The sequence below is a fragment of the Apteryx mantelli genome, chromosome 1 (assembly GCF_036417845.1).
Source record: "Apteryx mantelli isolate bAptMan1 chromosome 1, bAptMan1.hap1, whole genome shotgun sequence".
NCBI classification, from domain to species: domain Eukaryota; kingdom Metazoa; phylum Chordata; class Aves; order Apterygiformes; family Apterygidae; genus Apteryx; species Apteryx mantelli.
Window position 1 is genome coordinate 142,144,396 of NC_089978.1, and position 24,101 is coordinate 142,168,496.

Here is a 24,101-nt window from a genome sequence, read left to right on the forward strand (position 1 = left end):
CCTGAGATTTCAGTTCATGTTTCAGCATCTGCTCATTCCTTGTTGAAATCTGGTGACCAGCAACTTTTTATCTGCAGCAGCTGCAACTAATTTCAGACAAAACAGTGACCTTCTCACTAGCAGGGTCTCATGTGTCTAAAGACAAAAGCTCCTTTCACATCCTAGAATATAACTTGCAACTTTTTATTATTAAAGAATCTCTTGACTTCAGTCGGTATCAGTTGGATCCTCTCTGGCAGGACCACTAAGTATAGCCATGATTTGCAGTCTTCTCCGATCTAGATGCTCTCTTTCAATTACTAGTGCCACTTGCAATACGAAGGCGCTGCTGCGCCCCGGGCCTGGACCACGGCGACCTCCGGCGCCCGGGACCCCCCCGGTGCCCCCACCGTGGCTCCCGGCGCGCTGCCCGGGCCGGCCCATCAGCGCCGCCCCGCGGCACGGCGGTATCTGCCCGGGCGGCCGCCGGCGCCAACTGCCGCGCCCAACGGTCGGGCCGCGCGCCTGCGCGGCCTCCCTCCTCTCGCGCTTAGTTCCCGTTGCTGTTCTGCAAAACCCTCGCGTTTATCGCCGAGCAGCGTCGAGATTTTACCCCGAAAGGGCCACGCACAGCCGCGAGTCCCCAGAGCGTAAGGCGCCGGGCGCTCCGCCGAGCCGCGCTGGCCCTTTAAGGAGGAGCAGGGCTGGGCCGGGGCGTCATAGCGTCAGCGCGGGAAAGCAGGAAGCGGCGCGGTGGGTCTGCGCCGGTGACGGGGGTTGGTTCGGGGGGGGGGCGGACGGGAGGCTCCGGGCGCCGCCGCCGCCCGCCTGTGCTTACAGCGGCTCTCTCCGGGACTGGGGGTTGTGTCTGACCGAGAGCCCTCACCGGGGAGAGCCGGAGTAGCGGGGCTGGGGCCGGGCCGGCTGGAGTTGTGCCTGCCTTTGGCAGCCAGGAGCTGAGCTACCCGGAGGCAGTTACTGCTAACAGTATGCCGGGATGAATCTTTATCTTGTGCAGACAGCGTGTCTGGGGTTTGAAGAAAGTGTTTCCTTTCTCCTCCCCAGGCTGGAGGCCTTTCTGGAAGACTGGTGGCTGTACGTCTACCTTAGGAGGCTCGCTGACCGTTCAAAACGCTGTTGCAGAGGCAGAGCACGGGGCCTCTCCATTGCAGAAGACAGCAGGTAGACAGAGCCTTGCTGCAGAGGTGGGAGAGCAGATTCAAACCCCGGCTTGGCTTGAGATGGGCTTCAAATATGCACTTCCTACCTCCAGAGTGCCCAAATCACTAGACCATAAGTTACACTGAGCAGAGGGGCCTTCCTCTTCAAACTGCAGAAAGAATTGTGAGAGGAGTGTGGGTGAAGAGAGGGAGCACAAGCCTGACAGTAGCTGGCTGACCAGGACACTTATTTAACAGAGGAGACACCCTCTGTGTCTGAACCTGGAGCCAAATCTTGATTCTGATCATTTTCTTCTATGCAATGGTTTTATATTAAAATATAAAGCATATACTTTCTTTAAAAGAATATAGTGACCACAGACTGCTTTTTTTAAAGGCACTTGGCTGAGTTGAGGTCGGAGCTCTAGGATGTAGCCTCAAAGGGGTTTGTGCAGAGGATCCCAGGGAAGCTCAGAGGCATACAAGAGCATTATGCAACAACACTTTTGGACAAGTGCAAAGGTGGAGCTTTAAGGACCCGAGGAAATTTAGGGGAAGCCCTCAGGTCCTGTGAAGTTTAGATGTTCCCAGTAAGGGGTTGCACCTGTACAAGGCTTTTCAGGATCACAGCTTTGTACTTGGACAACCTTAGAGCCATGGAAACAATGAGGTGTTCAGTTCCCCTTTGAAACGATGAGAGTAGGGATTTTGTAAAATGCATGGGAGACGAAGTACCATAGTTTCTTTCTGGATCTGCTGTGAGAACCCCCATAAATCGATGCTAGGAAATGGTCAGACCGCTTAAGGAGAGAGCTTAGTCATGTGACTTTCCCTCAGATTTAATCCAGACTTGTTCACTAACCTATTACTTGTCTGTAAGGCACTAGGGCTGGTAGGAAAGTCTCTATAAACATACTGCAAATCGCCATCAAAATGAAGTTAATTGTGTCGTGGGAACGGTGGACTGAATCCCTTGAGCTGTCTTCCGTGTGCAGGCCTCTGTGAGTCAAAGAACTGGATTTCTGTACTGGTACTTAGTTATTCCCGTACTCAAAGGTTTGTGCACTGGTTAAGCTTTTTCAGTTAGGATTTTTTCCCCCGTTGCAATTTAACCAATACACCCATTTGGAGGGAGTCAGTAGCGCTGTAAAGATACTATATGCTGATTTATTTCCCTTAATTGATATAGCTTGTAAGTTGTACTGATTTGAACCTCTGCTTTAACTATATCCATACAATTCAAATAGAGTATGTTTTTTGTATAGACAAAATTTAAGTCCTTCATGCTTCATGTTTTCCTCATGCCTTAGTTTCCCAGGTGAAGGGAAAAGTTGTTCAGGCAAACTGAACTGGTGTAACTGGTATAACAAGAGCATTACTTACATCTTGCCTACAAATATTAGAACAGTAGAGAATTCCCTGAAAGTTTTGTTCTGTGCACACACGCGGCAACCTGGGGTTGTTTGGAGGTGTTCTGTTGAATAAGATTTTGATTTGATAATGTAGAAGATTTGGATTCCATTGTTAACCTCACTGGGAATGGCAATTTGCTTCCCCAGGCTTGCTGAGACACTAAACTTCCTAGCTTGTACATTAGCCTTACACTGCCCTGTTTACTAAGGCAGAGCTTTTACTGGCACAAAAAACAACAAACAAGGCCAAAAAAATAGCTGCCAAACCTCCAGTAGATAAGTAGAGACCTGAGATGTGGATTAAAAACTAATCAGCCATATGATTGCTGTGTTTGATTTTATTTCTCTAGGTCAGGGTAAAGCAAGGGAGGGTCAGCTTGTTGTTATGTTCTGTTTCTCAGTGCCTGGCAAAAAGAGCACTTTTTACCTGATCTTTCTGTTTTCCTTTTCACCGGCCTGCTAACATGTAAATATGCTGTCTCCTATAAGGTCTGCTTCTAACTATACCATAATAATTTTCCACTAGGCCCCCTACCCCCATCTGCTCACTTATTTTGTCATAATTTTCCTAACATAAGCTAAGTCAATGTGTTACTAATTAATCACGTTTAGATGCATACATATATACAAAAAGGAAACATGCATTTAAACCTGTAACATAAACATTACAGTGTTCTTGAGCTTTATCCATCTGTAGCTGTATCTAGTATTTCTACCAACTGCCAACTCTTAACATAAACATATGGCATATAAACTTTCTATCAAGTTCAGTCAAAATTCCTATCAACTTTGCTACTTACTTAGCTCTACTCTGTAGTCCATGCTCTTCACTTGGACCTTAGTGTAATCTTAGACCAATCTATCCTTGCTTAACAGACAGAGAATTGAAGCTAAAGGAAAGTTACTTAAGTATCTGTGATTCTTTGAGGATGCTGATAATTCTTGCTGGATTTCGAGTCTCCTGGGAGACAAGCCAGAGCTGCAAAGATTTTGCATGTCTGCCCTCCTAGCATATGACCCAGTAGGAGTGTCCAGCTGTGCAGTTATAGTGAATTCTAGGATCCACTCATCTCTCTCTGTGATGAAATGTCACATGTAAAAAATCCTGCTTTCCTCCTTTTTTTTTTTTTTAAACCTGTGATGAATGGAGCTGTAAATTTGTCCAAAAAACTTACGGAGGAGGAGAACGTAAACACACATGCTCTGCAGAACAGGCTGTGCAGACTACAGAGCATGCACAAAAGTTCAGCAGCCTATGGTTCAGGATGTCTCCCCCTGTTTAAGAACAAGTGCAATTGCCCTGTTTAGTTTAGAAAACTATGGAAATGGTTGTTTGAGTCTGCCTGATACCTATTTGATGAGAGTGTTGAAAGGAGCAAAGTCAGTCTTAGTTCCTGCACGTTTTTTAGGCTAAGTAATTCAAGTAATGATTGGGGAGCCAAGTCTTTCTGAGAGGAACAGACCAATCAGAAAATATGCCAGAAATTCACACCATTAGTGCATGGTTGAATTCATGTCATTTGCATTGCTATATGATTAAAAAATGAATTTACCATACACATAAGTCACAAAGTCTGGAAGCCACTAGTCCACGTCTGAAGATTAATTTCCACTGTAACCTGTAATCAAAGGAAAAAAAAAAAAACAACCTCAAAGTTGGGGGGGTGGTTACCTATTTGTAAGTTCTTGTGCCAAAACTCCCACTGAGTGTGCTGGAAAAGAAAACTTTCTGACGGTTGATTGGGAGTGGGCTTCTTGGCTTCATCAAACATACTGGGAGTATCCATCTCTTCAGTTTTCCTCATTGCTTGCTGCTCACAATAGCTGAGACAACAAAACTTGGCAAACCAAGTGCCTTCAAGGGGAAAGGGACAGTGCCTGTAAGAAGGTGTGTGGGGCTACATGCATGAGAAAGTTACGTATGTAGTAGATAGAGGACTTTATTTTGTGTTCTCAGGCATTTTGAACCTGACGCTCTTTACCCCATACCCTACCGGGTAGTTTTGTGTTTTCTTTTCCTTTTTAAAGGTTTTGCTTTACTCTGCTATGTCGTCCTCAACTTGAGCTCAGTCCTAACAAGCTGAGAGCATCAGTCACGTTTTACTGAAAAGAATTCACTTCCCCCGGTATGTTAATGCTGAACTTCTTGGTGGTCATAGAGGAGAGTGGGCACTGGCTGTCACAGCAATGACATTGTAACACACAACCCCAAGTAGGGGTGATGGGTATTTTCTTACAGGTGCAAATTTGCTTACTGTAGGGAGGTAAATCACTGAAGCTATATTTACTGCTTTCAGGATTAGGTTAACTGGCAGTGTCTTATTTCCCAATACACTGTTACCCTCTCCTTGTGTGTTTTCACAAAATCCTGCTGTTCCTAATTTTAGACTATGTTGGAAAGTGTTGCACTAAGTTTAGATTGTGCTTAACCATGCTGGTACTTTTCACTGGTATGTGTGCAGCCCTCCATAATTTTTCTTAAAGGACAACTTAAAGGGAACCGTCATCCCTTATGTATTAATAGAGTCTTACCATCCTGTTCTTCACCTGCTATGGATATTAATCCAACAAAGCCATAATAGGGAGTTATAGTTTGAAGGGGAGCCAAAATCAATTCAGGACAGGAGGTAACCTATGGCCATAGCATGCTTATTTATTGTGGCTGTGTCAGAAGGGAGATCCAATGAAATCAAACCTCAGGTTTGCTATACCCCGTATAGGCAAGGAATAGTTATAACCCAGAACTGATAAAATTTCAATGCTTGGATCTCCTGTGTTGCCTTCTCTGCACTGTGTCCCTATAACTGTGCTGTGAAAAGAGGGACAAACTTGCCTTGCCTTCCTTTAATTTTTGAGCCATTTTACATACAGAATATTAGAATGGCATCATGGATAATGATGTGATAAGCTCTGTGCTCTGCTTAGGAAAATCTTTTGGAAGTGAAGAAAGGAGAGAGAGGAGTTGAGCGGAAAAACAGATATGACTATGCATAGATGTGGGGTTTTTTGTTTGTTTGTTTGTTTTTTTTTTGGTGGAGGGGAGGAGAAACTAATGATACTGTGATTCTCCCGCCTCTGTTAGTATTGTTTTGAATAATACTTGTTCTGTCATGCAACAAAGAGGTCTACCATTCACCATGCCTCTGCAACCAGACATAAGTATGGCTTATCTATGCATGCTTGGCAACTTACTTTTATTTTATCCTATAATTCATTCTTATTGTGGTGATCCACTTAGTTGTGTTTTTACAACTGAGTCCCTCTTCACAACTTCAGCTGAGTCGCTGAAACAAGAATTCCTAGCAGCTACTGGCAGAAATACAGCCAGTCACCATGGCTGTGCAGCCCTGATGTGTCCACTAGGGGGCAGTGGTATATGCCAGTTAATCAGTGCCTTGTTGCAGCATTCCTGTGTGAAGCTGTTAAATTCTCACCTAATTTGAGATTCTTCTGTATTAAATGCTGTCTAATTCAGAGCTGGCTGCCTGCCGTATTCAAGTAAAGAGTACTTGGGCTAGATTTTTTTTTTTTGTGTAAGTGTTGATTTCTCAGCTTTTAAAAATCATATATCGTATGAAGAAATGCTTTGTTGAGATTCATCTTGTGTTCATAAAGCCTTTTTACCCGAGGAATGGTTTTGATTTGCTCATATATATTATTCCTCTCCTTCTTCTGACACACCTCTGTTCAAACATTCTCTATGACTGTTCAGAAAAAATGCTTGCTTTCACATCTGAAATGGCCTTCAGGGCTAGCTGCATGGACTAGCCCCTAGGAGGACTGTTTATCCTATTGCCATGGGGCATCCTAAGTCCCACACAAGCAGCAATGAAGAAGCAGGGCTTAGGCCTGCTACATGATCCCTACCTAGAGGGAAGCTGTACACTACAGGGATCTCAGTTCCTTCAGAGCAGACAGAGCATAGCAATACCAGCAATATCCCCTTGGCCCTAAGGGAGAAGTTGCTGTAGCAAGTGTAAGGTTCAATTCAGTCAAGTGATCTTTTGGGGAGGTAATGGGCGTCAAGTTCCAAGGGGCTGCACTTAGTGAACTTGCGTTCCCAGGCTAATTATTTACCCTGAACCCAAGGTAGGTCAGCTCAAAGGAAGAGCAGGGAGGCAGCCAACAAGTGACCTAAACATACCTTCAGGGCAATAGCATGAAGGAACTGGAGGGAGAGAGTTGTTCGCCTAGGGATTAACTAGCAAGTAAGAAGGTTCTGCTGTTTCATCACCTGAGCAATTAGGCAACAGATCAGTTTTCTAAAGGAGGTGAGTGCATTCCTGGTGCTGAAGTGTATTTAAACTTATACCACACCAAACACTGCAGAATAACTTGGCTATGAACTCAGTGGCTCCTAGCAGTCTAGTAGAGAGTGTGTCCCACAGAGAATCAAGCTGAGAATATTTTAATAGGTTATCACCATCATCACTGGATAGTGCCGGAAGAACTTGGCAGGAAAAAGAAACAAGGCTTTAATTTGATAGGATTAAAGGTGTGTCAATGCTGGGCTTATCTGTCACCCTTTCAAATCAAAGTCTATGTTGTTTATAAGCAGTTTCTTGCATTGTTTCTCTAGTTTATCGGTGACTCAGAAATACATGAGTCTCCTGCAGAGAATTAAGAGGGGCTTAAACTATGCATTGTAAAGACCTGTGCTAATAAGGTTTGAGGCAAAGAAAATGAGATTACTTATCTGTGCCACTACTTTGCCACTGACTCTGACAATTTAATGGTGATTTATTATTTCTGGCATGCCCTCTGGGCCTGTTAGCAGAGTGCTCCAAGCAGAACTGCCATGAAGTTTTTAGGAGTCCCTGGAGAACTGCACTGAGAGCCATTTCCCCCCCATCTGTATCATATATCAGCCACAGCATGGAGAAACACTGTTATACCACTGCTATCTAAGTTGCTCCTTCCTTTTACTATAATTATTTACATAGTACTGCATTCAAATCTTTGTGCTTTACCCTTCACCATGCCACATGGGCCAACCTCACACATGTCCTGCAGTATTCTGGACTTGACTTGGCAGGTTTCTGCTGAGTGCGCTAGTTCAGGGTTTGATTCGTAATCAAGCATGTGTGGGTAGCTGTGTTCTTTTCAGAAGTGCTATGTATGCGCTCAAAGTAAGTATGTGTTTAAGTACCTTGTGGCTTAGAGCCAAAATGCCAAATGCTTTGGCAGAATTCAGTTCTAAACAAGCTGTTCTTAAAGACTTCTTCATTACATCCAAGACAGCCAGATATCTGACATGTTTCTGGGGCATGGTACTTCTTCAAAAATTCCCAAAGAAAAGAAAAACCCAGCAATAGCACTGGTGATGATTTGAGTCACTTGAGATCAGAAAGTTGCCTGCCTTGGTTGTAAAGCGATGAGTCTTGTAAGCTTTTTTTCCTCCTCAAGAGAGCCATCATCCCATAGCTGGTATGCTAGAGAGAAACTGGTTCTCATTCATTCTTCATATGTTTGCTTGGAAGGGAGGCAGATAGCTTGTCAGAGTCATAATATCAGGCATTTTGCTAAGGTTGGGTATAGGGCCGAACCAATGAGTTTACTTAGTGATAAACCAGAGTGTCTGTCTTGACTGTGTTTTTGCCCCCAAACTGCTTCTGCACGTTAGTTGTCTGACATAAAAATACAGGTTTTTTTTAATTACAAAGAGTGAAAGTACTAAAAGCTTTGTGAGAGTGCATCTTAGCACTTGTGTCTGCTTCATGGTTTAGACTGAAGGTGTGAAGCACTTGCACATAAATTAAAAACCTTATTAAATCTACCATTAAATTTTTTTCTTCAGAAGGAAAATGTCTATATTTTGTTATATAGCAAACTTTATTTCTGAATGGGAGCATTCACACAGAAATCTGTATGTGCATTAAATTCACACCTTGAGTTAGTGACCTTAACTTTCCCAAGTGTTGCTGTGTAGACAAGCTCTCAGGACAAATGCTGTTCCAGTGAACTGAAACTTGGTGCAGCTGATGCCCATGACCTGTAGCTTGGAGTAAAATGGAAAGCATCATAAATTCATCTGTGCCTTGCAGGCAGGGTCATATGCTTTTCAACTGGCATGGCCAAAAATCTGTTTGTACATAGATATCATTCCTTCCCAGTGGTAGTCACTGAACAGATTCTGTTCTACATGCCAACAGTCTATAAGAGCAGGTGTTTCTATATCTAACGTACTTCAGTTTTGAACCCGGGGCTGTTCTCTCGACTTGGAATCAGGACACATTCATTCCAAAGTCTATGATTCCCGCTGCCGTAAATACTCTTTTGTTGTTGTTGTTCTTAATTTTTTGGTTTGTTTTAAAGAAAAGATCACCATGACAGCCTTCTGTATTTAATTAAAGTGATCTTCCATACTCTACCTCTGCAGGCTTAACTATTTTCCCTTTTTAAAAAAAATCAATCACCAAAAATTGCACACACTGCTCTGAACTGAGTCTCATTCAGACAGGTGGGTGTCTTGGTATTGGTACTGACTACCTACAGAAAAGGTAACTTTGGATATGTTTGGGAGATTTCTCTGATAACCCTAAAATTTAGGGTTCAAAAAGCGGACTTCTCAGTTCAGTTTGTATATACTTTGAAGAATCCCAGTTTTAATGTACAAGGAAAAATACATAGCATATACATGCCTTATGTCTAACTGAAAAATCTGAAAGCACTTTAATTAATTAAAGTCTCTCAGCATTCCTATGAGGTAAGTAAAATACATAATATCCAAGGTTTACATCACTCTCCAAAAAACATAGTTGCCTAAGGTATTTGAGGGTTGAATGTATTTATTAAAGCAGTACCCAGGCACATTAGTGTTAGATTTGGAGAGCTCCCTGTACTACTGAAATACTGAAATGACAGTGGAAAGGGGGGGTGGGAGTGAGGGAATTAGTTTGACAGGATAAGGGAGACTATTTGCAAAATTACGTTTCAGGATTTAACAGGCTGAGGCTTTATGAGCTGAAGGTCCATTATGAAACCTCTGTAACCTCTGAGGATCTTGGGGCTCCCTGTTCTTCTGGAATATTAGATAACAAGTAGTCACAGCTCTGCTTCACCATGCCCCTAATTCACCTTAGCAGCATATGTCTCTAAGGATTCAATTTCACCACCTAGGGTGAGCAGAAATAGCAGCTTACTGTCACTGAAAGGGGGAAAATACAGGTCCCTCATCTCAGCCTTCCCCTTCTCCTGGCTGTGAAGTTTTGCCTCTCACCTTGGGCTCGCATTAGCAGTTGCTGGATCCCTCCACAAGCCAGTTTAACTTACTAAAACAACAGAAAAAAAGACAGTGGAAGAAAAAAGAAAAGTTAGGTAGTTCTATTTTTTTTGACTATATTAGTAAGTAGTGTGATGCAATAAGACTGCAATCATAGATCAAAGTGTTTGGTGCTGAGTACCTGATGTCCCACTCTGTATGTTTCAGGGGGTGTTTCAGACTGCTTCTAGTCTGGTCCTGTGGATCGAATGCCTGTTAGTTGGGCATTGAGATTGGAGGGTGCTAGGTGTGCCTCTAGAGCATGTCTTCCAGTTTAGTTCCATCGGAAACGGTCCAGTTTGTGTGCTTTAAGACTGCTCCATGATGCAAACCAAAGTGTGGTAGGTGGGGACAGTCAGACAGTTAGTTCCCAAAGCACACCCTGACCTGAACGAAAACATTAATAGAGACACAGCCTTGGTGAACTGAATCAGCCCTGTAGGGAAAAGGTATGGCTGGAAGGCTAGAAGAGGGGGGATGGCCTCTGTTCTTTGGCAGCAAAGAGCTGTATGTCAGCTCATCTGTGAGCACACACAACCAAATCTGGACTGGTCCAGTGTTTCCAGTGATTCCTAGTGTTTCACATTCCTGACAGCCCATTGCCAGCTCTGCTTCACTTACGAAAGTGATGGGTTTGCAGCAGAAAACTGCATGCCGTAGAAAGTCTGAGGGCTCTTAGCTAAAAGCTTGAATTTTCTAGCCAGCTGCTGGGTAAATGCATCCATTCAAGAGAATGCTGCAGGTGAGCAAAGATATCCAATTTGCAAACAAGTCACATTTCATTCATAGATCAGTGCAAGTTTTGGGCATGCACATTCTGTTTGATCTGATCGCACATACATGCAGAAATCAATCCTAAAAGAATACTTTCTGTGCTATGCTTTTGGAAAACTGAAGGTTATGACTCTCAAAGTGGTTACCAAATGTAAATCAATGGCCAAGATTTTAAACAAGTTGTCTTTTAAGCACCAAAGATGATGAAAAATGGCTTCCTAAAGTTTGTATCTCACAACTGACAGCTACACCTTTGTAGTGCGTGTCTGAACTCTTTCCTGCAGATGGACAATAGCTTTCCCCTGGGTGGATTCTCTGATATGTAGAAACATATGAGTTCATGTTGCAGCTTTTTACTCAGTGAGGACAAAGCAGAGTCTCCCTCTTCTACCTATTTTCTTAAAAATTACAAGACCTAAACATTTTTGAGACTACCTCCTTCTCTGTCCTGGTTGGTTTGAATGGACAACACTCTAAATAGACACATGGTGTGACTACATCAGCCTCATTCCCCTTGGAAGCCAGATAATAACAGGCAGCCAGAGTTAAGCTCCCAAAACTCTGTTTGAAGGTGGCGCTCAAAACCCAAGAAGAAGTACGGAGGCATTCCTATAAGTAAACATTGCAACACCTCCCTTTCTGGTACCTGCCTCCTGAGTGGAGTCCCAGCCCTTCCACCGGCTCCATTTGCAGTTCGTGGGAGGAGATGGATGCTGCAGCCCTGGATAGGGCTTATGGAGCATAGGCCTCAGCTGAGCAAAGGGTTTTCCAGGTCACAGCTATGTACTTCATTACCTAAACTCTTTCTTCGATCAAGTTGTAGAATAGCAGGCGGGCTTTTATAGTTAGGCTCCAAGACTGTAATTTCCAAACCTGTCTGAGGAATCTGGAAATGTAAGCGGGACATGGGAAATCAACTTGATTTAGGAGAAATGATTTACTGATCAAGACTTGCAACAGTCAATTCCCTGCTGGATTTTAATTTGCATAGCCAGATGTCCCACATTAGTTTAATTATCTTGCAAATGTGTTCCAAGTACAGCATTTTGGAGCTAAAAGATTTTTGGTTTTCTTGTAGGCAGCTTAAAGATGGAGTCTCACAAAGAAGCTCAGCCTAAAGGAGAGTTCAAATGTCAGTTGTGTGGCTTAACAGCTCCATACACCTACTATGGTCAGAAGCCGCCAAACACGCGCTCTATTGTGTGAGTACAATTTTTCATATTATAGACTTTGTTTATGCTATGGGCATTAGAAGTCTTGTACTGTGGAATGATGTATGCTACATAAACTCAATAACATGCCATATTGACCCTGAATATGAGGGTTGGGATTTAAGATGACCTTCATTTTCCAGAGGAAGGAAATGTTAAAAATTGTCGGCATTGATAGCAAAAAAAAAAAAAAAAAAACCTTTCTCATCCTGCTTCAGTGCAATGCAAAGACTTGTATTTAACCTATTTCCTACCTGCAGTGGCCACCCTACAATTTACCTATACCGTAATTTTCATACTAGAATACTGTTGATGGTCAGCATAACGTTTCTGGGAATAGCCCTTTACCTCACAGCTGTATCGGCTGGGTAACACTGTAAACATAACATGAATTACATACATATGGTAAAAAAACTTTTTAAGAGCTGTTCGACATTTGGAGTTTCAAACAGCACTGCTTTTTTCATGAATTAGACAATTCTTTGGCAGAATGTATAACATTAAAATGTGTGGAAATTTAGTACATATTTACATTTCAGGAGACTGAAGCTTTTTCCTTCTCTACCAAATAGGGATAGTTTGACCAGAAACTATGCAGTCACGACTCAGTCTGCAGACATTAAACTCCCCACAAAGCAAACATTTAGTTTTAAATGTGTGAGTAGCTCTTTTGAGGCCATCCTGGTCAATGAACCCATCAGGCAGACATGGTCAGGACCTCACTGGAATTGTAAGTCAGGCATGTACTCAGTATTTCAGCCTACTAAGACTGCTCAGTTACTTGTAAAATGGAAACAGCTGTTGGTCACCTCCTGCTTGAGCTGAGATCAATTCTGTTATGCTCGGGCAGCTGTATTTTTATCACTCCAAATCTTACAGTGCTACTAGTTTTCCCCCTCCCACTCAGAAGAACGATGGATCACCTTCAATCAGGTCCTCGTGTAAAGAGTCTGAATCAAAGCTGAATATGACTCCTACTTCTAAATTGCCCCGGCTCATTGTTAACATCTTAGCTTTATTTAAATCATTCAAATTCAAACAGCAAAAGAATACTTATGCTATAATAATAGCGCCTGCATACGTGCATACGGGAAATACCTTCACAGACCACCTCTATTGACTTCTTTTCTGGTCTACTCACTAGTCTTAAGCACTGCAGGAAATGTATGCCAGACATGAAGGCTTGTACAGTGGCCAGGTCTCTGCATTGATGATGGCTATGTTAAGATTGTGAGGCTTGCAAGGGGAGCTTTACAAAGATAATCCAGCCTTTGTACACTAGAAGACTTGTTGACAAGGTGTTCTCTCATGCTAAGATTCCTGATCTTTCCTAACAGTGAAGGCTTGAGCCATACCATTTTTTGTTTGAGTGGAGGGGAAAGCAAAAAAGCAATACACTCACAGACACACATACAAATGTTTATGTACATATATATGTAGAGAGCCAAAGACAGTATGAGTTGTCAGAATGTCTTTTAAATAGGTGTTGTACTCCATTTTACTACAGAGTTCAAGTTTGATTTAAATAAATGAATAAGCTAGCCTTGCAGAATGTCCTGTGCAGACGTACACCAAACTGACTTCAGTAACACTTTGCCTGGAGCTCTCAGGAAGAATAAGGCGTTAGTCTTTCCCAAGCAGGTTGCCAAGTTGCTAATAAATGCACTCCCTCGATACCCTGAAGCAAACAGTACAGTCTCTGAGATAAAGTCAGAATATTCAGATCATCATAATGCTCTGTGCTAGTAGCTCCTGCCTGCAAGAGACGGGAACCTTAACTTTACAGTAGTGACATAACTAAGAGCAGTAAGCTCTTTTTGTTTTATACTTGCACACATGTATCTTTCAAAGAGAACTCCTAATTAAAAGTTTTACAACTGAGATGATAACTTGACAAGGTACTTAAATGGGCACTGCAAAGGAGTGCCTGTCATAAAACTGGAAGATAAAAAAACACTTTAAGGTAGAGCACTGAAAAAAACTTAGTAAGGCAATGCTGAGATGATCACCAATTGCTCTCCTTTTGGGAGGAAAGTTACAGATAGGAAGTGCCACAATTTAAGACTGAAGGCAGGCACAAGGTTGATTTTAAAAAGGAAGGGAGTGGCATAGCTGCTCCACTGTCACTTGTACAACACTAGGCAGTGCAAACCAAGGAGAGAGGGCTGCTGCCTTTTTATCCTCCCTCTGATTCTCCCTTTCAACTCTTCCCCTGCCCTTACTGTGAAATCTACCCTTAAAAGCTTGGAATTATTCTCTTCTAGGCTTTTGGAAGAAAGCTATGTCATGAAGGATCCTTTCACCCCTGACAAGGACAGATTCCTCATCCTTGGGTCTCAGTGCAGTTTGTGTAGCAGATCAGTGTGTGTTGGTACGGTAAGTAACAAGCAAAACAAGCATTTTGTCACTGCTTTTTATTCCAGCCCCTGTGACCTATTAGAGAAAGATCAAACAGCAAGAAAGACCCAGACAGCCTATTTTTAAGGCACGCTGGTTGTCTGTCCTGTTGGATCCCCCAGATAAAGCTCTTCATATTAGTAAATGAAAGTGGTCACCAACTTTAAGTGTTTGCTCTATTTGAAGTTTCCTCTATTTACACAATCCAACCTCACAAACACAGGGAGTGCTCTTTTCTACTGTCTTCGCACAGGAAAATGCGAGGGAGATCATGTATTGCTTCAAGACCCTCAGGTCCTTTCTTGCAGCAGCATACTATACCAGTGGTAGAATTTTTTTCCATAAAGGGGATATGCATGTCCACAAATGGTTAGGTTTGCACCGTCCTCTTTCCAAACGCTGGTGTAGAAAGTGAGCAGGGAGGAGAGTTGTGTAGTGCTGTGGCAGATCTCTGAAGAAGAAGGAATTTGAGTAGCAGCCTCTAGGCAACCCTAAGCTATGAATTCTGAGTGCGGTTCAGAAAGGTGGTGTAAAATTACAGTTGCCTTAATTCCTTCTCCTCAGTGCAAAATTGGTCCTTTTGTTTGCTGTGAGTTCAAAGTAAAACTGAAGACAGGTTATTACACAATTATCAGTGTCCTGAGGCTGTACTGTGCTTCTCTGAGGCAGTACAATGAATTGAGAAAACTTCTAGGTTACACTCCTTTCCCTTAGCGAGCCAGTTCTGTGACTGAAGAGATATAGGCAAGACTCGTACATGACTCGTGCCAAATATCTCCTAATGGAGATCATGCCATCTGATCATTTACACAGACAGCAACATACATTTGTTACACTGGACACCATCGCCCTCATAGCAGCCAGATCCTAGTGTTCTCTTCCAAAGGGTTCGTTTGATCTTCTGAAGTGCTGTGCTTCAATCTAAAGTGCATTGTGCACAAGTGCACAATTGCACTGATGGCATTTGTGAGAGCACACCTCAGTCTTGAACATCAGCTTCAGCAGTTTTCAAATTTAACCATTTCAGCGCCATCCATAATTGCTGTGGTTAGGGCCTAGCGTTGGTGACATGATCCTTGCTAAAAGTAGCTAGTAGCAGGAGTTTTTAAAAAAACAAACCTGCTAATGACTTTGTGAAGATGTGGAATTTTTTCTTCATGATATGTTTGGTGGCCAAGCCTGGTGGCCAGAGTAACCTTTGGCCCTGCTCTGGGCAACTGAAACAGCTCATCTGCCAATGCCAGACAATTTCTGTGGGGGAGCTAGAGCAAATTCTCTTGAGCAAAAAACAGGGTCAAATGACACTGACCAAATTCAGAGAGTTGGACAGACACAGCCAAAAGGAAATTGGCATGCTTGGACAAGTTTAGGTGCAATTCTGACTTGCAGGGAGTTAGGACAGATTTGGTACACTGTCCTAAGAGGAAAAAGTGTACAATAACATCTTTCTCCTGATGAGGTTTGTTTTCCATTTCTGAAGTCTCCTCTGTCATTTGAAAGAATGAAAATCACTAAAAAGGTCACACTAGAGATTGCAACTGAGATTTGTTTTTCTTTCTGGAATTACCTGAGGATTCCTGTGGGAGTCAGATGAAACCCTAAAACTCTCTGGTTACATTTTTGATAGCTTGGCTCAAGCCTAGTAGCTCAAGGCGCTTGTGTACCTACAATCTGTAGAGGCAAAGCTCACGTGTGAGCAAGATCTTCCTTGTGACAATGTCCTTGTCTTGGCTGGCAGTCAGTTCGCTCCTATGAACAGCCAGAATAAGAGCAAACATGCAAGCAGTAAAGCTAGTCAGATAGTTTGGGCTTATGAGCTTGATTCCTGCCCTAACAAGCCAGGTTTATCACTCCTTTTTAACAGCACAGGATTTAGCAAGTGAGGCATATTTTGAGCAAACTTGAGCACGTTTTGCTGTTTTCATCCCCAAATTCTGTGTTTTGAATTTAAGAAGGATTCAACAGATATTTCCAAGTCTAGCAATTAAATTTGTCAAAAAAACTGAGTTTCAACCTCTCAGTATCTTTCCACATAGTGTATCTTTCTGAATGAAGGTGGGGCTCTGAATTTAAGAGATTTAGTAATTGTTTCATTTAATTTAGGGCATGATAATCTATAGAGGACATGAGCAGTGAGCTGGTAGAAGCCTCTCTCAATCTTTTGGCATTCCTGGCTATTTTGGCTATTGTGGAAATATGTTGATCATTTACCTGTTGTTATCTGAGACTTCAAGATTCCCCTGATGGTATTGCTCAAAGCAAAACCTTGATTGTAAATAATTGAAAATAAATTTCTTACCAAACTGGCCAGGCCAGACAGTGAATCACACACATGACTATGGTTACAAAATGTCTTTAGCAATACGGCTTAGGTAACATTGAAAAAGATTTGCAGAAATGATAATTAATGCTGTAAACACCCACACCAAAGTAGGTAAACACATACTATTCCTCTTTCATGTATGGAAAATTAGAGTGCAGAGAAGTAAAAACTTACCCAAGGCTGTGGAGAGAGCCAGAGCTGGGATAATAATTTCATGGGTTGTTTTTGGTTCCTGCTTGTGCTTGACCCAAGCAGATCAATTCAGCCCTATTCTGAGTATTTCCATCATGTTTTATAACATAAGCACTGAAGGTAAAGAAAATCATGCTTCCTTGGGCCTTTGTGGCAAAGCAGCAGACTTTTATGATGGAAAGCTTTCAGTGACAGGTTGCTTTAATTTTTCTGTTACTTCAAAATAGTACTAGATTAACCTGAGGCAAAATTAAGAGATTTCTCACCTTAGATTTGGCAAAGGCCAAATTGGATTTGATTTGCTACCTTTTGTATCTAAGCAGCTGATCATATTTTAGGCTTTTCTTGAGACACTCCTTACGCTGGCTGAAGTGTCTTTCCTTGCAGTTGGTGTGCCAAGGAAAATTAAAACTTCAGCAGCTGTTCTGCACAGTGCTCATTAGCTCACTTCTTCAAATATTCTTTCAAGTCTCACTAAGTTCATTTATTCCAGTCAGCTGGCAGCATATATCACTCTACTAAACCAATCTTTAACACAGTATACAGGTAAGTGCATTGGGTCCAACCAGAAATAATTCTTCTAATGATTATCTGTAATGTCTTCAAGCATGCCAAAACACTATAAAAAGGAAGATAATAACAATGATTTTAAAAACCCTTAGAAAAGTCAACCGCCCTTCTCCCTGTTTCTCTTTCAAAAAGCGGAGAGGAAGTGATATAACCTGACCGTATTAGTCATTTAAAACAGTTAAGTTACTTCTTTTTGTTGTGACACTAAACATAGGAAAAAAATTAGGTGACTTTTGGAGAAGAGAGGGAGATAGGAAGCAAATTTCATCCCTTATTGCTAGCCACAGCAGACGCTGAATAAACACTGACCTTGGACATGACTGTAGGTGTTAAGTGATACACGTAACACTGCAGCTACTTTCCACTCAACTTCCAGTCATGTGAGGACAATCCTGGACAAGGTTAGTAAGAATCTTTCCTTTACACAGAGTTTCCTTTACAAGTGTGGTAAAGATAAGATCCACGTATATTATTTTCAGACGTGATCCCTGTGAAAATAGAATAAAAATCTGGCAGTAGGCTTTGGCAACTCAGTTTTGCCTGAATTGGACTAGTAAGTTTGAAATGAAAACAGCGTTGAAAACAGGCCTGGCCCTCTTCTACCTTGGTTTTGGAAAGGGTAAACATATTAAAGAATTATCCGATTAAGCACAGAACCCTATTAGGATAATGATCAAAGAAGGGCTTGAATATACACAGTAAGTGTAGCTTGTAGGGCTTTTAAACAACAGGTAGGCTGAATTAACCTGTGCTTGAGAGAACAGGGGAGGACTAAGGGTATCTTGACCCACCATCCAGAGGTGGAGTAGTTCATATTCAGAACTTTGCCTAAGTCCCGTAGGCTTAAATCAGCCAAAATAATTAGGCAACTCACTTGAAAGAATGCAAGTTGAGTACCTGTGAGGAGCTGGGTCTTAATGTCCGAGTTTGCCATCTGCAGAACGAGGGGCAACCCTCCTCACCCCAGCCCTCTTTGCCTATGCTTAGTATCCCGTGGGGCAATGTCCATCACTGTGGAGCCAGGAACTTGACCTGGGGTGGGGGCAGCTGTGTGCCATAGTGTAATACAAACAACAGCAGGGCCAAATTAAACTCTAATCTCCCCTTTTTAATTGGCATCTTAAAGTATTAAGGATACCAAGAGACAAAAAACAATAGGCTATGGAGGCTGCACGACTGAAATCTCCTTTCTGACCATTCACAGTGCTTTTCAAGGACCAAGGTGTAGTCTCACACTACCTCTGAATACAAATAAACTTGGCTGGCAGTCCGTAAAGGACAATACATGAAGAGAAAATTGTTCCTCGGGCTTGAGAGTCACAAAGAGGCAGGGTGATTTTGATATAGTCATGTGTTAGCCGACACTGAAGTGCGAATAGTGACATGGGAAACAAAAGAGAGACAGAAAAGCAGAAGTATCCAAGCCAAGCCCCCAGAGTCAACCATAAATGACTATGCTGAGAGGAGAACTTTGCTTGCTATTTAGGTAAAACCCAGGGAGCCCACTGCTCCCAGAAGGATGTCCTGATCCATCTGAACTGATGTCTTTATTTATGTCTAAATCCCCAAGAGTAATCCATCAGCAACACCAGCTCCAGCTTACCTATTAAATCCTATTTGGAATTTAGTGATCAGCACGCCAGGAGAACTGTGAACTTCAGCCTCACCACAGGGCAAAAGAATAATATATTAACAAACTTTTCAAGTTGTTAAACTGTGCACTGCGAACAGACCATTTCTGCTTCTTCCTATTCAATACCTCTCACATCTTATTAGAGCTAACTATGTGAAAAATAAAAAATTGGGTCTGTAAGACTAGCTAACCGAATGTCAGTGAAACATGTCAGATCATACTGTCATTCCATTTTAAGGGCAGCGAAAATACTTCCTTTTTGCACAAGAGATTTTATACTTCCCCATCATGAATTCAGACAAGAGACATCAACTCCATCTTTAGTACCACATGTGTTTTTGGTTTTTAATCAAAAGAATACATTCAAGATAAAGGTGGTTAATGGGTGAAATCTTGGTTAATGGATGAAATCGCAGTTGAATTAAACTCATTTAGCTGTTCTGGTTATCCACTGAACACTTCTATGGTGTTCATTACTATAATACTTAGGCCTGTTGATATTCCCTTAGGGCAATACCAAGCACACAGATTGATACAAAGAAGGCTATGTTTTGTTGGGAGCTGTGGAACAAGATGCAACTACAGTCACTGTGAGCCTTCAGCCCCCGGCCTACGTTCTTCATTCTTCATGCTTGTGTTTGCCCTTAGGCCATTTTGTTGAGATTGGTGGGGGAAAAGCTTTCTGACACTTCAAGATTCGCTTGGCAGTGCAAGAACTTGGAAGCTCCTCCCAGCAGAGACACGTCTTCATAAGCTAAATGAGGAAGAAAGAGAATTCTAACCATAAATGTGATTTAGAGAGCCTGTAACTTAACCAGTTCCATTCTGTGTGTGTACTTTTTTTTTTTTTTTTTAACAGGAGTGTAGCCTGTTTTACTCCAAAAGGTTCTGTCTCCCCTGTGCGAATGACAACCTGAAGGCTTTTCCTTTGGAAATACAAGAAGATATGGATAAAAAGAAGCCCCAACCAAAATCCTTCCCCTCTAAAAAAATGGATGCAAAGACTTAAATACTGAAGGACCAAGACAGTTTTTTGGCTGGGGTTTTGCCTCTCTCCTTTTCCAGACTATCGTGTTGCTCCTGTTAAAGAAGTGACCTTCATCAGCTCACTACTAGAGAAAACAGTAACACATTTCCTTACATTTGGCTTGGCTTCAAGCATCATCATGCAGCAGTTGCAGTGCCAGCAGTATGGCCTTAAGGTGTTGAAAAGCCAGAAAGAAAGGCAGACAAGCCTGTTGTCACCACATTAAACACATGTAGTAAAAAACCAAGCAGCTTAAAGCATAGGAAATACATCCAAATTTCACATTTGTTATTTTAATAATGTTTTGTGTTGTTCTTGACACTCCTACAGTGTTATGAAAAGCAGAGACAGATTTATCTGGCTTAATTCAGCACACGTCCACAGAAGTCAGCATAAACCATTGTTAACCAGACAGTGTGGTCTTAATAAGATTACAGTAGGCAGGGAATGCAAAGTTTTATTTTTTCAATCTAAAATAAACCTGTTACAAGAAAATGTCATAGATTCCCTTAGAAATATCTAGATTTTTGAAGGGCATAATCTCACTACTAGCACCCTTTTAAGACTTCTGAAGGTAAGTGCTCTTATAATAAAATGCCAGCTGATACTTACAAGTCTGCAGTCACTTTCCACTCAAACTTCTAGTCCATGCCAGGATAGCAATGGGAGTGGTTAGGGACCCTTACTACCTCTACTTTAGGCTTTGTAAGTAAAAATTACTTCCTTTTCACTTCAGATAATCTGGAAAAATTCAGCTAATAAGCTCAGTTCTTTCCTGAAGTGTGCAAATTAAACTGCAACTAGAGTAGGGATCCAAGAAACATAATTTTGGTCACAAAAGGGTTAAAAGTTGTTAGGGAAAAAGCGATTGTTTAGCTCAAATATTAGCTTCGTGATTATGTATGTTGATTGTGTCTTAGTTACAAGGAAGATTTATATGGTATCTTTATCACACCACTTATTTAGTCACACGCTTTAAGGGTATATCTATCTGCAATGCTCTCTAATCACCAGGTCACATCATTTAGTCAAGCATTTGTTGGGCTTTGGTTCAGAACATGTTAATGCCTTGGTTGATATCTCCCACTTTCTCAGCTCTTCTAGCCATATGATTTGTCATATGTTAACTTCTGAAGTTAATCATTTCAGTAGAGTGAACCATCCGTTAAAAGAACCCAACATAATTTCAGTGAGTTATTTTAAGTTATTTAGGGCAAGAATAAATGTTTCATTTTCTTTTTATTGAACCCAGCATAGTGGCGGTTTCAGCTGATGACTGGGATTTCTAGCAGTTACTAGAAGAGCAGTAACGGACCTGTTTGTTAGTGCCCTTCTTTATCTCTAGGTGCTTGAAGACAGAAAATGTATATACAGCCTTAATTGTCTAAAAAAGATATGCATTAAAACTTAGCATTTCAGATTCCTTTCTGCAGTAACAAAGTACTTCCTTTTCAGAGAAAGTGATTGATAGCAAATGTGTTTAAAAATGGGTTGTATTAAATTTCAGTTGCAGGATAGACCAAAAAAAAAAAGCCCTGCTTTAAAAGTTGTAGTGTAGCTACTCTGTACAAATAACAAAGGCATATCCTACACTGAAAAAAACACCCAAACATGATTGTAAGGAGACCATGAGAGATGGTAGAAAGAGAATTACGGGTCTTTTACATCTGAAAACTGTAGTCTTTATAGTCAAGCTGACCGAAAAAAAAAAAAAAAGCAAGATAGTTATGTGAGAGTATATAGTATGTTTATATCAGGGTATGTCATTCTAATTTTTCATTCCTTTATTTCACAGTGTTTGTAACAGGATCTATCTTGATGCTTTGCTTGAAAGTAAGTTTTAAAAGCCTGGCTAACACAGTTCATATCTAAATGAGTCTGCACCTGTGAGTTGCCTGACACGCAGGCATGTCACGGGACAGGGAAATGCATGCACGAACCTGCAGGGGAGCACCTGCAGTCCCTTAATTATCTGTGATATAGCCTTCCCCACCACTATTTAATTTGAAGGCACGCTCGTCAAAGTAGTTAGCGTGCTACAATTCACCTAGAAATGAATTCCAAAATGTTTGTTGCTTCTCAAGCTGGTCATACATGGGTACGGAGAAAGATAGTAAGTCAACAGACATAACTGATGAAATACTATGCACACAGACACACATTCCTAAGTTAATCTGCAAGGGCCAACACTTTAAAGATGCTCCAAATTATCTTTGCACCTTTAAAAGATCCACACACCTTATTACATAGTAGGCTTATTTAATACAATTTCTTTACACCTATTTGATGCTAACTCAAAAGGTATAGGCACCAGTCCCACCAAAGCTTGCTTATCCACTCTTCACCACTAAAATCAGTACAAGTACTCCCTGGTGTGACATTAAGCAGCTAAGTGTTTTCTGAAGCAGGGCCTTATATGTCAAATAGTTGGTGAAGGCAAAATCATTCTAGTTGTTAATTACAGTGGAATGGAGAGAAACACGCCTTCGTTGCCCTGGTACTGTGACAGAAGGAGTGACGGGTCTCACCATTTCCCTGGTGTGCCCCCTCTCTCCCCCCCCCCCCCCCCCCGGGTTCTGATTCTGCAAACATTTAGACAGGTTATCAGTTGAGAAGGTAAGTGGTTGTCCAAGAGTTTAGAACAGAACTACCTTTATGGACATAAATGTTATTCATGCATGCACATTCATTGAAAGAAGGCTTCAGTTAAGACTTGGCAGCTGCTTCGGATAAAGTGCAAGAGGCAGCAAGCAGAGGGTAACAAGTATGTAAAAACACAAGACATTACCATGAATTATTTTCCTGGAAGTAAAAGATCAGTACAACTCATTAAACTTGCTTTTAAAAATACTTTATTTTTTTTTAACTATTAAGGCAAAAACATATTTGAAATCAACTGTCTTTACATTCAGTCTTACAGGATGACTTCTTTTTAAGCACAGAGATTCCTACCAGTCTGTATACAAACACTGTGAATTCTACCTCATTTTTTAAAGGAGAGGAAGAAAATTCAGAATGTAAAAAAAAAAAAAAAAAAGTTCAAGTTCTTTTTCATTCTAGATCAGTAGACTGGCAACATTTGAGAATTCACCATCGTATTTAGCAATATATAATTTTTACATTCACAAGTGCAAGACACTGTCTTTCCTATAAATCCCTGTGAGACCAGGACTTCCATTCTTTCTTGAAAATGTCATTTGTATTGTTCTGACTGAAAGAAACTTGGGAACATAGATTGAATTAGTGGTATTTTACTGCAAAACAAGCATTCCATGAGAATCAGGTTTGACTACTCCCTGTAAGAAATGTCTGCTCCTCACAAATTTGCTATTTAATACAGTAAAAGGCACCCAAGAAACATCATAAAAAAAATTCACTGGAAACAATGATCTGATGTTTTCTTCTCTTTAATATTGATATTTTGATGTAATTAAACACTTGCTAGCTCCATAGATTAGGGTTTGGCAACACTAACAAAAATGCGCTTTTTTTTGTGTCACAGCAGATAACAGACAATTTAAGACATGATAAAGGGTTTCAACATCATGATGTAATTAAAATGCTGTATAACACTCCTAAAGAAAATTCAGAGCAATTGTTTGTAAAAGCTGTAAAACAGCAGGAACAACATGAAATGTAGGCCATCTGAAAAGCTGATAAAATGGACTCTGTCAAACAATAATAGGATCTTGTTAAAATCAGTAATACTATAGCTTTGATTAGCTTTGTTATTACTAAAGAAATAACTAAAACCATAAATGTTCTTCCCACTTCTGAAAGCAGAGCAAAGTACTTGTGGATACAGAGATGGAGGCATGGCTTCACATACCTACCCACCCCATGGGCTTCATCTCCTCAGGGGAGCAGGATGAATGATTTCATCAGAAGGGGATTTCTCCCATTATCCACAGGATGTGACACGAGCAGATGAACGACAGCAATCTGCTCGGTAACAGTCTGCTGAATGGAGCTGCTGGTGAGCACGGGTAGATACATGCCTGAATACGCACACAGCCTCACGAACAGCTCTGAGGTTTGCTGCAGTGCTAACAGGGGCAAAGGCACTGTGTCTCTGTGAAGGCAATCCTAAGCTACCATGTGGCAAAATTTACCTATACTATGTGAATGAGCCAAAGGTAATAAAGTCTGGATTTGAACTGCA

The 24,101-nt window shown here is 41.4% G+C and overlaps 1 protein-coding gene across 9 annotated transcripts; it reads left to right on the plus strand.

Annotated features, from left to right (window-relative positions):
- The first annotated feature begins 481 nt into the window (after nt 1-481).
- Nucleotides 482-24,101, plus strand: CDPF1 (cysteine rich DPF motif domain containing 1). Of its 9 annotated transcripts, none has more exons than XM_067304958.1 (7): nt 482-629; nt 1,045-1,161; nt 11,665-11,788; nt 14,062-14,173; nt 19,772-20,513; nt 21,735-21,772; nt 23,723-24,101. In XM_067304958.1, exons 3-5 carry the CDS (start codon nt 11,676-11,678, stop codon nt 19,919-19,921), a joined length of 375 nt encoding a protein of 124 aa, XP_067161059.1. In that variant the 5' UTR covers nt 482-629; nt 1,045-1,161; nt 11,665-11,675; the 3' UTR covers nt 19,922-20,513; nt 21,735-21,772; nt 23,723-24,101. The 9 variants fall into 9 exon arrangements, with proteins under 9 accessions (XP_067161059.1, XP_067161047.1, XP_067161074.1 ...); XM_067304946.1 differs by lacking the exon at nt 482-629 and adding an exon at nt 639-732; XM_067304973.1 differs by lacking the exon at nt 482-629 and adding an exon at nt 747-755.